General features: G+C 42.6%; 1 protein-coding gene across 1 annotated transcript; it reads left to right on the forward strand.

Annotated features, from left to right (window-relative positions):
• The first annotated feature begins 1,203 nt into the window (after window positions 1–1,203).
• Window positions 1,204–9,513, forward strand: SMIM23 (small integral membrane protein 23). Its single transcript, XM_082380888.1, has 4 exons — window positions 1,204–1,594; window positions 5,124–5,175; window positions 5,375–5,442; window positions 5,666–9,513. The coding sequence occupies exons 1-4, from the start codon at window positions 1,517–1,519 to the stop codon at window positions 5,897–5,899; spliced, it is 432 nt and encodes a 143-aa protein (XP_082237014.1). The 5' UTR covers window positions 1,204–1,516; the 3' UTR covers window positions 5,900–9,513.
• The last annotated feature ends 7,196 nt before the right edge of the window (window positions 9,514–16,709 follow it).

The raw sequence follows: 16,709 nt of genomic DNA on the forward strand, positions 1-16,709 counted from the left end.
GCCACTCTAGGAAATAGTTTGACAGTGTCTTATAAAATTATCATGCAATTACCACATAATCCAGCAATTGTCCCCTTACACATCCCAGAGAAATAAAAACTTAGGTTCACACAAAAACCTGTACTGGTATACCTCGGAGACATTGGTTCCAGACCACCACAATAAAGTGAATATCATAATAAAGCGAGTCACACACAATTTTTTTGCTTTCTCAGCACACATAAAAGTTATGTTTACACTATACTGTAGTCTATTAAATGTGCAATAGCATTATGTCTAAAATGATGTGCATACCCTAATTAAAAATACTTTATTGCTAAAAATGCTAACCATCATCTGAGCCTTCAGGGAGTTGTGGTAGTAATATCAAAGATCACTGATCACAGATCACCGTAACAAACATAATAATAGTGAAAAAATTTGAAATATGGCAAGAATTACCAAAATGTGACACAAAGACGTGAAATGAGCAAATGCTGCTGGGAAATGCTGTTGCTCCACGCAGGGCTACCACAAAACTGCAGTTTGTAAAAAAGGCAGTATCTACGAAGTGCAATAAAACAAGGTGTGCCTATACAAGAAAGCCCATGTTAGCTTTACTCATAAAAGCCAAAACCTGGAAACAGCCCAGATGTCTGTCTTTCAGTGGGTGGCTGGTAAACTGTGGCACATCCCTGCCATGAAATACTACACAAAAAGAAACAGGGACAAACTACCGATGCAGGATAATCGGGATGAATTGCCAGGGAATTATGCTAAGTACCAAAAAGCCAGTCTCCAAAGGTCACAGAATATTTGATTCCATTGATACGACATTTTTGAAAAGATAAAATTTTAGAAATAGACAGCAGATCAGTGGTTGCCAGGAATTAGAGACAGTGGTGGCGGGGGGGGGGGGGAGGGGGGAGGGGGGAAGGGAGGGGGCGGGGATCAAACAGCAACACAGAACCCTGTGGTTTGGGAATTCTTCTGTATCCTGACTGTAGTGGTGGATACCCAAATCTAGCCATGTGACAGAATTATTTAGAATTAAATACACACACAAATGAATACAAGTGGAACTGGGGAGATTTTAATAAGATTGATAGATTGTATCCATGGCAAGAGCCTATGTTACCATCAGTGGAAACTGAGTAAAGGGTACCCAGGATCTCCTACACTGTTTCTTACAACTGCATGTGAATCTACAATTATCTCAATAAACTCAGTTAAAAATATTCTATTGTTTTTTTATTTAAAGACTTGCATCTTATAAAACAAAATTGAAAAGAGAAGAAAAAGGATCAGAAAAATCACCATCTTGAAATAAAATCTTTCAGTGTATTTCTTTCTGGCCTTTGTTTTTTACATTTATATGAAAAACAAGTTGGGGCTAAACACCAGGGTGGTGCAGAATGGGGGCCTGACTGTCCCCACCTTCTGTGACATCAGAACTCATGGCTTGAGAGATGCTTGGTGACCAGAGGCCGGGGAGGTGAGGGTACCCTGTTCCACCCAGGCAGCCGGACCTGAGATCATGGTGATCCAACAGGTGGGCAGCAGGGGGCGAGAGGCCGCTGAGAGAAGGGGAGGTCACTCTGAGGACAAGAAACAGGTGAGGCCAGACCAGGTGTACATGGCTTTCCTCCCATGTGGACTCCATTGGACACTCCAGGCAGACTGTAAGGCCCTCAAAGTCAGGAACGGGCTTTCAGCCCGACTCTCCCTGGAGCCCAACCTGGTGGAACGCAGCAGGGCTCAGGAGCTTCTTCTAGAAGTCATTACTGACACTCTTATTTAATTCTCCACACTGCCAGCAGAAGGTATGCTCCAGGAGGGCTGGGATTTTTATTTAGCTTCCTGCTGTATTCCTAGTGCCTAGAATAGTGGTTGGTACATAACAGGTGCTGAATGAATGAATGAATGAACCGAAATAAATAGGATAATACACCTGAATTGGAGAGGTCCTGGAGCTTTTGTTCTTAGGGCTGAAATTCAAACCTCACATAGGATTTTGTCAAAATGGAAAATGTTAGCACTTATGTGCACAGCCTGGTGTTTCTAGCCCTCTCTCTTTCATGATATTCCCGAGAAGCAACTATTAGCAACCTCATTCACAAATGGGTAAGCTGAGGTCAGAAAGGCAAAAGGCCAGACAGCAGGGACATACTGGGATTTGAAGCCAGGGCCATCTGATTCCAGAACCCTTAGCAAGGTGACCCTGCACTCCACCACCTGCCAGGTGGAGAACTGAGGGAAGGATGTAAAAGGAGGCTGGGAAGGTCATCTGGGCCTTGCACACCGTGGAAAGGGGTGGGATTTTATCGCAGAGCGATACATGACTGACCTATATATGTTTTCAAAAGATTTGTTCACTCATACATTTATACACGTTCCAATGCTTCCTTTACGCTGGACTTTGCGGGGCTCCCATTATGCTGCAGCTTTTGCTAAAAAAGTGTCCCACGAATCTCAAACCCCAGGAATGCTCCTTTTAGAAAAGTCATTTAAAATGTTCTGTGGTTTGGGAAATGCTGATACCCTCGTTCCCTTCTTGGAGATTTACACAGCTCGTTCACATAATGAAGGCTCTGACAAGTCCTGCAGCAAGGAAATCCACATAACTTTGTTTACCACAGCATTTCCCAAATCAATTCGATGACAGAGTCCCCACCTTGCCTTTTTGAAAGACCTTTCAGCATATATCAAAATCCACTTTACAGATGAAGAAACTGAGGCTCAGAGAGAAGAAATGATTTGGCTCAGGCCCCACAACAGCACAAGAGAAGGACTAAAACTCAATCTTAGCCCCTGTTCCCTGCCTTTATCTCCACCCTGCACACACACACACACACACACAAAATAGCAGCAAGTGTGCTGGTGAAGACACCATCCTGTAAAGCACATTGACAGAGGAGTGGTTAAAGAAATAGAAGAGCTTTCAGACCACAGAATGTTCATCAGCCATTATAAAGAATGAGTCAGTTCTATGTGTCTTAGATAAAGAGAGTCTCAGGGAATATTGTTAAGAAATTTAAAAAGTGCCCTAATCTGAAGTGTACTATGATTTCACATTGGGTGTCCACACCCAGGCAGTTGCTACCCAGATCAAGCTATAGAGCATGTCCAAGTTTCCTCCAAGGCCCCTCCCAGCTCACACTCCATAACCACGATTCTGAGTTCTATCATCACAGATAAGTTTTGTATGTCCCTGAATTTCATGGGAATGGAAGCAAACAGTGTGTCCCTTCATGACTGGCTTTTTTCACTCCTAGTGTGTGTGAGAGACTCAGTCACGTTGCTGCTATGTAATTAATTTTTACTTTTTTTTTTAAGTTAATAATAATATAGTTGCTAGTATATATTTTTGAAAAGCTATCCAGGGAAGAGACAAATTATACAAATCTCTTATCTTCTTTGTTTGTGGTAGCCAGTCTAAATCTTGCTTCACAAAGACAGGTACATAAGAAATGTATTATTTCAAGTCAGATTAAATCTGGCTCAGCCCACATCCGGTGAGTTGGGGGGAAAGTCAGTGTCGGTCACTACTGTGTCCGCCTTAATCCTCTCTCCACTTTTGTTTGCCCCTGACACCATCACTGTCCCAACTCACACTGTCTGTTGAAAGCAGGTGTCTCTGAATTCCCTGTGCTAAGACCTCCCAGCCACACCACGAGGCCACCCAGGAGAGGGTATCAGGCCCCTCCCAGACTCAGATTCCCCCTCTACCTTCTCCCATCTCTCCAAAAGGCTCTCAGTTTTCTCCTCTCCTGATCCTGGCACACCCATCAGAATCTCCTAAATGGTCTTGGACTGACCCAAGCTCTAGGGAGCAATGTTGTCTTCAGGCAGCCGTTTCATTCCTGCACCGAAACCCCAAGAGGTAGACTTCCAATTGCAGCCTTAACACAGTAACTGGGGCTAAACTAGCCCTCCCATTCATTGTAAGCAGCCATGAAATTGACAAAATAAATGAAGCAACTACTATTTTCCGGTGAGGGCAACAGACAGCACAAAAGTGCAATCCCTGAGAAAAGAAAACTGGTGATTGCCTCAACTCTTTCCGGACGACGGCTGCACCAAGAGTTAGAGGGCGAACAGAGCCCAGCAGTCCTGCTGAGCTGCAGAGAGTCTGTGCAACTGAAGCAGCTGGACTCCGTAGGACAAGGCATTGGAGAGGAAGAAGAGCTGTGTGTTGAGAGGACCCCGAAAGCCCAGGCGGGGATCTCCGTGACTTCTTGGCTGTGGGCTGCACGCAAAGGATTAGATTACCCAAGGCTTACCAGACAGCAGTTGCTATGGGGTTTAGAGCAGAGATACTGGAAGTCCAGCAGTGCTGGAGGTGGATGGAATTCTGATCCAGCTAGAACCATGAAACTCCTTAAGATCCCAGGCATCCATTTGAGAGCACACATATAGGTACAGACATACACACACACATATATATTCTATATCCATACAATATAATATTACTCATCAATAACCTCGAACATGAAAACATGGAGACATCTCAGAAGCATTACGTTGAGTAAAAGTAGCTCAACAAAAAAGTATATAATATATGGTTTCATTGATGTGCAGTTACAGAACAGGCAAAACGGCTCCACAGTGACAGAGAGCAGATGATCGGTTCCCTATGGCGGGGGTGGGGGTGGGGGGTAAAGAGGGAGTTGGCCGCAAAAGCACATAAAGGAACTTTCTAGGATGACGGAAATGTTCTACATCTAGATTGGAGTGGTAGTCCACAAGCATAGACATTTGTCAAAACTCATCAAACTGTACATGTAAAATGTGCATTTTATTGTATGTGAATTATACCTCAATAAAGTCAACTCCTTTTAAAGATCATTTAAAAGAAAAAATGCAAAAGTGAGGCAAGGAATGAGAATAGAGGTGGGGCCTCCTTCTCAGCAGGGAGAAAGGAGGGAAAACAGCAATGAAATGGCAGTAAGTTGCCATGTTATCTAATTCTGCAATATTTGCGGCTTTTGTAGTAAGTACACGTGACTTAGATAATTAGAAAAAAGTTAAGCTCTAACCATGATCTTATAGCAGCCCCATGCCTAGCCCTCTGTGAGGGAAGCAGGGATGCACGTATACCCTCCAGAAATTCACCTCCTTCCTCCTTCTCTTCTTGCCCCCAGACACTGTTGGCGTTGCTGATCTTGGTGCTATATGTGGGCACACAAATATCAGGTGAGCATTCTGGAATCTGAGGAGGGAGGAGCCAAGTCCACACGGAGTCAGGAGCATATTCTGGAGATGGCTGCATGCCAAGGGGGCCTCCACAGCTTGCCTTCTCCCATCCTCTTCATCCCATTGGGATGATCAACCGAGTTTATTCCAACTCACTCTCCTTTACCTTATTAAGAGGTGGTGTCTGTGCCTGTTTCAGGAAGAAGTTGGGAGGTGTCAGAAAGAATCAGAGAATGTAACTACGCCCAGAATCCTATGACTTCCCAGGTAACATATTCAAGAAGGTATTGAGGGACGTCAAGCTTGGCTGAGGAAATCTGAGAAGGCTTCCCAGAGGTGTCATTGATGGGTCTCTGGGTGGAGAAGGTGGGGATGGGTACTTCGGGCAGAAGGAAAGCATTGCAAAGGCTCGGGGAACTTTTAGAAACCAGCGGCAAGGGAGGGTCTACATGAAAAGGCTCAAGATGCAATGTAAGTGTCTGCCTTTCAGGTGTTTGAATACCAGACCAATGACCCCTCAGAAGAGCCAATCAAGGTCATCAGGACCTGGTTGAAGGAGAACTTGCATGTTTTCGTGGAGAAGCTAGAGAAAGAGGTGCGAGACCTGGAACAGCTGGTGCGAGACGTAGAACAGCTGGTGCGGGACCTGGAGGAGTGGCTGGATGCCCTCCTGGGAGACGGGTACCCAGAGGAGCCCTGCGCCACCCTCAAAAATCACTTGTGAGGGGCCAGGGCTGGGACCTGGGCAGGAGGCCAAGTGGAAGGGGGCAAAGATTCCCAGGGGTTCCTCTAAGTAGGGCTGAGCTGTGACACTTGAAGTTTAAGACAGCCAAGAAAATAAAGTAGTTGAGACACAGAGAACTCTGTTGTCACCACTGCTGGTCCATGAAAGCTGAAATCAGGTCAGGAAGACATCAGGCTCTGCTGAGATACCGTCACAGGGTTACATTGAGGATCAAACGTGTATATATCGTGTACGTCTGGCATATAGTAGGTACCTGATAAACAGTTCTTCCTTTTTCACATTCCTTTTTCCTTCCTCCTTGGAAGTCAGCAGGAGGATGCTGGGTCTAGAGTATACAGATAGTATGTGGCAACTCAACCTTCTGACACTGCTGGTAAAAGCGTAAGTTTCCAGAACCCTTCTGGAGGGCAATTTGGTGAGAGCTATCAAATTCACAAATGCATTTATCCCTTGACCCAGCAATCAACTTCAGCGATTTATCATATGTATCAATATATGCACATTGTGAAGTTACATACTTTGCTTCTAATAGCAAAAAAAAAAAAGGAACAATCCAAATGAAAATGACATCAGTAGGGCATTGGTAAGTACATACAAACAATGAGATACCCTGTAACTATGAAAGAGAAAGAAGAGGAGGCTTTCCTACTGATATGGAAAAGCCTGAAAGATATGTTGTTAAATGAAAGAAATGAGTCCATATTTTATTGTTGATGACGAAGTTGTGATTGAATATGCATAAAAACTCTAGATGGATACAAAACAGGGGGAGCTTGAAGGGAGTTGAACTGGGGCAAATTTATGACAAGGACGGGAGGGAAATTCCATTGTTTACTTTTCACACTTTCCTATTTTCAAACTATGTGAATGTTTTGCCTATTCAAATTTTTTTTAAATAAAATTACCTATTATTTTGCTTGCAGGCAAGGACTGGAATACAGTGTATACAAGCAAAAATAACAATATCACTATGATGAAATTATGAGTGACCTTTAATGTTTTTCTTTTTGGCCATGCTGCACGGCACAGCTTGTGGGATCTTAGTTCCCTAACCAGGGATCGAACCTGTGCCCCCTGCAGTGGAAGCACAGAGTCCTAACCACTGGACCACCAGGGAAGTCCCTAATTTTTTTTAAAATAGTGCCAAGAGAAAACCTCTCTCTTTTGATTATTTTTATTAAGCAATGAGAATGCTTGTCTAGGATTTTCCCTTTTTCCCTTGACTTCCAGGAAACTCAGAGTTCATTTGTCCATTATAGGAATTATATTAGCCTCACTTCTTTAGGTTATTTATTTCCCCTTCTTATGACTTTTTTGTTTTTTATTTTAATGGAATTGTTATATATCTGCCAATTATTAGGACCACCTCAAATCTTTCAAAAGTCATGAGGGTTCCAGTTAAAATAGTCTCAGAGGATATCTGACTTACAGGGAACGTCACAGCAATCCGTTTGCCAGAAGGAATGAATCAATTGTCATTTGGGTTGGAAAAAGTCTTTGCAAGTTATGGTCACAATTTGCCTGGGGGTGGGAACCAGAATCTGTTTTTTCTCATTTGCAGCTATTTCAGCAAGAGTTCTACAGGAAGGGGTTGATTGATATTTCCTGGTGTTCATGTTTACTATTACCATACAAGTTGTAGTTATAAATCCAAAATCATGTACATCATGTATGTTCTATGGGTACTTTAAAGGGTTCTCAGGCGTAAATTTGACAATATACAATATACAATTTAGCCTAAGACACACTTTAGACTTTAAACCAAGTTGTAATTCTACTGTATCTGTAATACATATGTATGTGTTTATATAATACTTATATATTATATGTACTTATATATTTTGTTATATATAAAAGACAGTTTAGATGTTTATATATGTAATTTGGGGGATACATGAAAAAAAAGAAAGCAGAGCCTAGATCCTTGAGGAATGGGACCACCCCCGTGGATATTACCAGAGCCTTTGAGGAGTTAGTCCCCTAAAAGTTCTTGGATGCCACTCATCCTCCCCCCCCACACACACACAAAGTGCCTAATAGGGACCCACTGACAGCGGTTACTGTTGGTTTCCTGCCTTGTGAGCCCATAAAGAACAGCGAGCCCTTCAGGGTGGCTCAGGCCATGAGGCCCAACAAGGGAACCGGGATCTCACAGGAATCGAGAGCATATCACAACATGGGATGGTGGAGGCTGGAACAGGAAGGTCTTTATGAACCCAAGGTATCCACCAAGGCACTCCAGGAGCCCTCGCTGCAAGAATCTGGGTTCTCTCCAGTGTTCCACCTTTGCCTTGCCTTTCTCCGGGTCTCTGCTTCCCTGTGTGTGACTACTCCATCTCTTCTGTTTCCAGTGGCTTCCTTGCCCTCCACTCTGTGTATCCCTTCTTGAGCTCCACGCTTCTGCTTCTGAATCCTCATAACTCTGATTCAGTCCTAGTCTCACAGGCCTCTCTCTTCCTCATGACCTTCTAACTTCTATTGACCCTGTGATTCTGCCCATATTTCCCAGGTCAAACTCTAGGGGGAGTGGATGGGATACAATTGGCCCATCTCATTCACTGGAGCTTCTGGTGCTGAGCCAGGCTCTGTGCCAGGCAGCCTTTGGATTGAGTGAGCTTGGGGAGGATCACGTGCTCCAGGACAGAGATGCTCATACAAGAAACAGCCTGGGCCCCTTCCTGACAAGAGGCTTTGGACCACATGTGATGACCGGATTTACATTTCCCAATGGGGTCAAAACATGGCAGAGAGGGTGACGGCAACCTTTGTACCTGGAGCCCCAAGAATCTATATCAGAGAAGCAGAATTGTGTGAGACAAACATTCAAAGGCTGAACACAATTGCTGAGAATGAGTTGGGAGGGGCTTGACCACCAGAACCACATAGATGCATGGGGAAGCTCAAACAGAGAAGATTTAACTCTCTGCCTTCACTTCCTGGGTGTGAAAAATACAAATGACACACTTAAAAATAAGAGTATGACTACCTTCTATAACTTTGAAGTCTTATAATTTGAATGATTTTAGCAAAATGTTGCCCAGTAAACCTTAGAAGGGGCCCACTTTCATATCTACAGAGTGGATTTCCCTTGAGAAGAGAAAAAGTCTTTTGCTTAAGAAGGCAACTCTACATTTCTCCAAAGAAGACATACGGATAGCCAACAGTCACATGAAAAAATGCTCAACATCACTAATTATTAGAGAAATGCAAATCAAAACTACAATGAGGTACCACCTCACACTGGTCAGAATGGCCATCGTCAAAAAGTCTACAAATAATAAAGGCTGGAGAGGGTGTGGAGAAAAGGGAACCCTCTTGCATTGTTAGTGGGAATGTAAATTGGTGCAGCCACTATGGAGAACAGTATGGAGATTCCTTAAAAAACTAAAAATAGAGTTAGCATATGATCCAGTAATCCCACTCCTAGGCATATATCCAGAGAAAACCATAATTTGAAAAGATACATATACCCCAATGTTCATAGCAACATTATTTACAATAGCCAAGATATGGAAGCAACCTAAATGTCCTTCAACAGATGAATGGATAAAGAAAATGTAGTGTGTGTGTGTATATATATATATATATATATATAGAGAGAGAGAGAGAGAGAGAGAGACAATGGAATAATATTCAGCCATAAAAAAGAATGAAATAATGCCATTTGCAGCAACATGGATGGACCTAGAGATTACCATACTAAGTGAAGTAAGTTAGACACAGACAAGTATCATATGATATCGCTTATATGCAGAATCTTAAAAAAATGATACAAACTTATTCACAAAACAGAAATAGACCCACAGACATAGAAAACAAACTTATGGTTACCAAAGGTGAAATGGGAGGAGGGGTAAATTAGGAGTTTGGGATTAACATATACACACTACTATATATAAAATAGATAACCAACAAGGACCTGTTCCCTGTATAGCACAGCGAACAATACTCAATATTTTGTAATAATCTACAAGGGAAAAGAATATGAAAAAGAATATATATCTGAATCACTGCGCTGTACACCTGAAACTAATACAACATTGTAAATCAACTATACGCCAATTAAAAAAATAAAGAAAGAAAGAAGGAAACTCTTCCCAGCTCCTTCCATTCAATCAAGATTGTGGTTAAGATATACACACTACGAGGGACTTCCCTGGTGCTCCAATGCAGGGGGCACGGGTTCGACCCCTGGTCGGGGAACTAAGATCCTGCATGCTGCATGGCACGGCCAAAAAAAAAACATATACACAATCTATATATAAAATAGATAACCAACAAGGACCTACTGTATAGCACAAGGAACTCTACTCAATATTTTGTAATAACCTATATGGGAAAAGAATCTAAAAAAGAATGGATATATGTACATGTATAACTGATTCACTTTGCTGTGCACCTGAAAATAACACAACATTGTAAATCAACCATACTCCAATGCAAATTTTTTAAAAAAGAAAGAAGTATCGATTGGACCACGCATGTGCCAGCCACGGATGAATGAGACGTTTATAGGCTAATGGTGAAAACAAATGTAAGAAACAAGTAGAAAAGTCAGGACAAGGCAATTTCAGAGAATAATAAATAAAAGAGTGGAAACGAGACCACTTAGCAAATCACTGTAGTTCCAGGTAGAAATGGAGGCTTGGTGTGGGGGAAAAGTGCCCAGAATCAGGACACATTCTGAAAATGTATTCAGCGGGACCTGCTGATGGATGAGAATGTGGGAGAAGAGTCTAGAAAGCTGTTTGCCAGGTCTCAGGACTTCCTCTCTTTTCAGCAAGGAGGAACCTGAGCCATGAGTCAGGTCTTGACCCAGGTAGCCCACGAGGGCAAGATGGAAGAGACAGGCTTGGTCTGGTTAAGGGGAAAGTGGCCAGTTGGAAAAATGTCATGACCACTCAAGTATCCACATTTCTTTCCTTTGTCTCAGGCTCCTGGAGCATGAGGTCAGCATTACAACAGTTAAAAACTTTTAATTAATTGTAATTGATGGTTCTCTCCCTTATCTCTCTTTTACTTAATAGATTTGGCAGCTTTCCTAATGCTCCCTCAGGCTCTTCTCTTTGGTTAACACTGATTCATTCTACGTTTTAATTTGTTTGTCTTATTGCATTTGGTCAGCTGCTTTTCTGTTCTTTCACCTTATATATATTATATAATGGGGGAAAAAACCACAATCATTCAGATAATTCATGTTTTAAAGATAAGAATCTGATAATCTAGACAAAGCCTAGGTAAGGTAAAGTCCACCTGTAGGTTAGCCGTAAGTAGTTCATAAGCATATTATGATTATTGGGAAGAAATAATAAAATTGTGATAGTTGACATTTAGAAAATGCTTCCTGCATTCCTGTTTTAGGGGCTTGGTCAAGTGCTATTGTTATTTCCAGTTTATGGGAGGGGAAACTGAGGCAGGGAGAGAGTACATCATTGTTAAAATCATATCATCAATAAATGGGGAGGGCTTCCCTGGTGGCACAGTGGTTGAGAATCTGCCTGCCAATGCAGGGGACACGGGTTCGAGCCCTGCTCTGGGAAGATCCCACATGCCGCGGAGCAACTGGGCCCGTGAGCCACAACTGCTGAGCCTGCGCGTCTGGAGCCTGTGCTCCGCAACAAGAGAGGCCACGATAGTGAGAGGCCCGCGCACTGCGATGAAGAGTGGCCCCCACTTGCCGCAACTAGAGAAAGCCCTCTCACAGAAATGAAGACCCAACACAGCCAAAAATAAATAAATTAATTAATAAAAAAATAAATAAATAAAAATAAATGGGGAGCCAGGATTCAAACCCACACTGTCTGGCATCAAAGCCCTCACACTAACCCAATGTGCTTTACAGCCTCCCCTCCGTTAAGTCCAGCCAAGATAATCTCTTTCTCTCTTTAAAAAGTTATCCTTTTATTGTTAAGGAATCATATCCAATTAAATTTAGAAGGCAGTAAATACTACATGTCAGGTACATATATAGAGAAGTAGAAATCATATTTCCTGCCCACGTATAGCTGGTCTGTCTACCATGAAGCCAAGAAACAAAGATGGAAAAAAAGAAGTATCTAGCTTGTTTTAAAAGCCATTGGGTGAAGTGCCAAAGGCACCTAACTAATTGCCAAATGAGTTAAATATTTATTGACTTGAGTAAGAGTTCAGAGAAGGGATAGGGCGCTTGAATTGGCACTAACATGAAAATCTGTTAGTCGAGTTATAGAAAAATGCTGAAACTTGAATTAGGCTATGGCCCAGAGGAAATCGTGGGAGAAATGGAAGAAAAGATGAATGATGGGCGGGGGCAGAGAGGGGCCCTTCCTGCTAGAATCACATCTCAGATATGGGTACTGTGGCCCAAACTAAACCCAAGGATCAGATCTCAGGTCTCAGGTAAGATTTGCAACCAGCTTCCCAAAGGTCTTTGTGAGAATAAGGTTTAAAAAAAAAAACAAAAAAACCCCACAAACCCTTAAGAAGGAGGGACTCAGGCTCCATTGAAATTATTCCAAGACCAGGAAGGTTCATTTCCAGTCTTCATGTCATATTTTTGATGATGTCAAAAAAAAAAAGTGGATTTAATCTGTTCCCTTAATCCACAAATTTGTTCAACAAAATTGTGAAATGCACTAAATCCAATTTCGTTCAAATCTGGCTGTCAGGATAATTGAGGGATGGAACCAAAGAAGACGGCTTTTGGGGCATCCAAATCCTTTCTGTTGTGACATTTCCAGGAGGAGGAGCATTCTTGACTTAGGGCAGGGACAGAGCTTTAGTACAACAGTGCTTCTGGCCTTCTTAGTCGAGTGGCTGAGCCTTCAGCAGAGTGCCCCAAGTTACCTGAGTGCTTTGGCCAAATCACTTCATCACTCAGAGCCTCAGTTTCCCTCCCTGTCATACGGTGCTACTACACTTTTTTGAGCAGCTGCTGAGACACTAAGAGGACATAATGACAGTAAAGCACAGTGCTAGGAAAGCTATTAGGGGCTTAGAAAAGGAAGCATAACAGAAAAGTCCAGGTAGATCCAAACACAGGCTCAGTTAAATCCAGGGACATTGGGCCTTCTCTCTCTCTCTCTGTCTCTCTCTCTCTCTCTCTCTCTCTCTCTCCCTCTCTCCCTCCCCGTTTGCCTCTGGGCTGGTCCCATTCTCAGGCATGCTGTCCCCACAGTGGAGGCAGCATGGCTTCCGGAGCTCCAGGCTAGATCACATCCTCTCCGTCTCCCCGGAGGAAAAGAAATGCCTCTTCCCTGAGAGCTGTGCTCGAAGTCCTGCATTTGAGCCTGGTGGCCCTGGGTTTGGATCACATACCATTCCTGAGCTACTCCTCTTGGCTAAAGTGATGCAATGCTCACATTGGCCAGACCTGCTCACACACCCATCTCTCTAGCCAGGGATAATCCTAAGCACAGACTGAGGGGTGGGGTGCCGTGGTTCCCCAAGGGAAATCGGGGTACTATTAGCAGAATGGGGGAAACCAGTGCTAGGAAAAAAATTTTAAATACTTTGTTAAAGTACCAATAACAGCAATTCATTTTCATCACACTCCAGCAGGGTGTAAAGTGCTTTCTCAGCTATCCTACCTCACGTGGATCTGAGCTCTAGACAAGACAAGTGATCTTTTTTAACACCCTGGTGCATGGCCAGCTACAGCCGAATTTACTTCTCCTGCCTGTGAGCCCAGGCAAAGTGCACATCAACGGAGGTGGCATGAAGAAGCTGAAAGGTCAGGGCTTTGGGGTAAAACAGATGTGGTCCAAACCCTGCCTCTCCACTCCCACCTCCGCACTGTGCCCTCAGACAGGTCACTCCATTCTTCTGAGCTGCCCATAAAGTGGGGTTTGTCTACATATCTCCAGGGCCTATTGAGAGGATTAAGTAATAACAGCCAACTTTTAATTAGTGTTTACTATGCTCCAGGCACAATTCTAGATACTTTATGGGCAGCACCTACCTTATTTAATCATCACAACAAATCTATGCATCAGGTACTATCAGTGTCTTCACTGCACACGTAAGGTAACTGGAACACGGGGTACATAACTCTTCCAGGGTCACACAGTAAGTGGTAGAGCCAGGACGCAAACTCAGACAAGCAAATTCCGGGGCCACGTGCTGAAACCCCACCCTATGCTCCTTCCGGATTACATGAGGTAATGCGCATGCAAGAGCTATGTAAACTGTAACACGTTGTATAAATGTCACTTGCTATTACTTCTTTCCTCCCGCCCTGGTCATTAAGGCCACGAGGGACCTCATGAATCTACCATTCAATATTTTCTCACAGTGCTAGACTTGGTCCCTGAGCTGCACTTCCTCCCAGCCTGCCTTTGACTCTGAGGCTACGCCTCGAGATCCATCTGATTCGTTTCATTCTCCAGTCTCAGCAAAGTCGCTCTTTTCACACAGGCATTCATTTCCTCCACAACTCTTGATGACCACAAGGATGAGCTACAGCCACACTGGACAGAACAAGAACCAATATGGTCTCTGCCCACATGGATCTCCCAGGATGGTGGAGCAGTCACAGAAAATGGGGCCAGGGGAGGAGATTCAGCTTCACGGATGAATTGGACATAATATTAGAACCTGTCTGTCAGGGTGGTGGCAAGACACACACGAGAGGAATCAGGCAAGAAGGGTACCCAGCACAGTCAGAGCTGAACACACTTAGCTATTGTCACAAAATGAATTCTACTGACATAGAGCTTAGGACTCACTCAGTACAACTTACTTGTTCCCCTCTCTAGACATCCTTTGTTATTCTTGGTTTCTGCTTTATTTCTCATATCAAAACACACACTCATTAGCAGAAATTCAGAAAAAGTAAAACAAATGTATATTTTTTTAAAATAACAAGCGTATAGAGACAGAAAGCAGATTGGTGGTTTCCAGGGGCCAGTGGGAGGAGGGAATTGGGAGTGAATGCTTAACAGGCATAGGGTTTCCACTTGGGGTGATGAAAAAGTTATGGAATTAGACAGTGGTGATGGTTGCACAATATTGTAAGTGTACTTAATGTCACTGTGTTGTACACTTTAAAATGGTGAAAGTGGTAAATTTTATGTTCCGTGTATTTGCCACAATAAAAAAAAAAAAAAATGCTGGAGAGCATAACCTCACTACCCAGAGTCAGCCAAAGCAATGTTTTGTGGGTTTCCCTCCACCTTTTTTTCAATGCATATTTTAAAATAGTTAAAGTCATACTGCAAGTATAATTCTGTATCCTCCTTTTTAAATCCAACCATATGTCATCAGCGTTATTCCCATGTCCTGCATAAGATTGTTGGGCATTTAGGGAGTTTTTTTCTTCAAAGAACTATTCACTATTATTAACAAATGCACTCAGAAAATGAAAGGAAAGCCATAGATGGGGAGAAATTATTCACAATACTATACCTGACAAAAGACTTATATCCAGAATATATAAAGAACTACAAATCAATAAGAAAAATATAAACCACCCAATTTTTTTAATGTGCCATAGGTGTGAAAAGACACTTCAAAAAGAAGATTTAGGGCTTCCCTGGTGGCGCAGTGGTTGAGAATCTGCCTGCCAATGCAGGGGACACGGGTTCGAGCCCTGGTCTGGGAAGATCCCACATGCCGCGGAGCAACTGGGCCCGTGAGCCACAGCTACTGAGCCTGAGCGTCTGGAGCCTGTGCTCTGCAACAAGAGAGGCCGCGACAGTGAGAGGCCCGCGCACCGCGATGAAGAGTGGCCCCCGCTTGCCGCAACTAGAGAAAGCCCTCGCACAGAAACGAAGACCCAACACAGCCATAAATAAAGAAATAATTTTTTTAAAAAAAGATATGGAAATTTAAAAAAAAAAAAGAAGATTTATGAACAGGCAATAAGCATGAGGAAGATGCTCAACATCACTGCTCATCAGAGACACGTGTATTAAAATCACAATGAGACACCAGGGGGTTATCCCACGTTGGAGAGGAGGGGAGGGAGCTGCAAATCTCATACATTGCTGGTATAATATTATGCAAACCACTCTGGAAATCAGTTTGGCAGTTTATTATAAATACACATATAATACACTGTGCCCTAATGATTCCATTCTAAGTATTTACCCAAGAGAATGAAATGAATGAGGCCACACACACACAAAACCACAAACTCAAACACAAAAACAAAAACAAAACCTTGCACAAAAATGTGCGTAGCAGCTTTATTCATAAAAGATAGCGACTGGCAATACCTCAAATGCCCAAAAATAAATTGTGATTATATTCATACAGCAGAATACTATTCATAAATAAAAGAATGGACTACTGATACATAGAACAGCATGGGTGAGTCTCAGAAGCATTATCTTGCATGAGATAAACAAGATATAAGACTATATATTGTCTGATTCCATGAATAACTAGACTATGGTGATAGAAATCAGGTTGGTGTCTCAGGCAAGGTGTACAAGGAAACTTGTTGGAGTGTTGGGAATAATCTATATCTTAACATGAGGTGGTAGTTACATGGGTGTTTGCATTTGTTGCAATTCATCGAACTGTATACTTCAAATCTATTTTATTGTATATAACTTATGCCTCAATAACATTAAAAATAATAAAATCATATGCCAACTCTATGACTCAACACTTTCATTCCTAGATGTTTACCCAAGAAAAGAGCATGTACTCACAAAAAGTCTTGTATAAAAATATTCATTGCAACTTTATCCATAAGAGCCGAAAAGTGTAAATGGATTAAATATTCCAATTAAAACAGAAAGATGATTAATCTCAATTTTTTAAAATGCATGTTGCTTACAAGAGACACAAATATAAGGACCCA

This window comes from Balaenoptera borealis (assembly GCF_965194805.1).
Source record: "Balaenoptera borealis genome assembly, chromosome: 2".
NCBI lineage: Eukaryota > Metazoa > Chordata > Mammalia > Artiodactyla > Balaenopteridae > Balaenoptera > Balaenoptera borealis.

What these genes read in the sequence shown, in the direction of transcription:
- SMIM23 (XM_082380888.1), top strand. Translation starts at nt 1,517, where the DNA reads ATGGTGATCCAACAGGTGGGCAGCAGGGGGCGAGAGGCCGCTGAGAGA. An exon ending in TGTGGGCACACAAATATCAG is followed by an intron (nt 5,176 to 5,374) that starts GTGAGCATTCTG and finishes TGCCTGTTTCAG; the next exon opens with GAAGAAGTTGGGAGGTGTCA. An exon ending in AGAATCCTATGACTTCCCAG is followed by an intron (nt 5,443 to 5,665) that starts GTAACATATTCA and finishes TCTGCCTTTCAG; the next exon opens with GTGTTTGAATACCAGACCAA.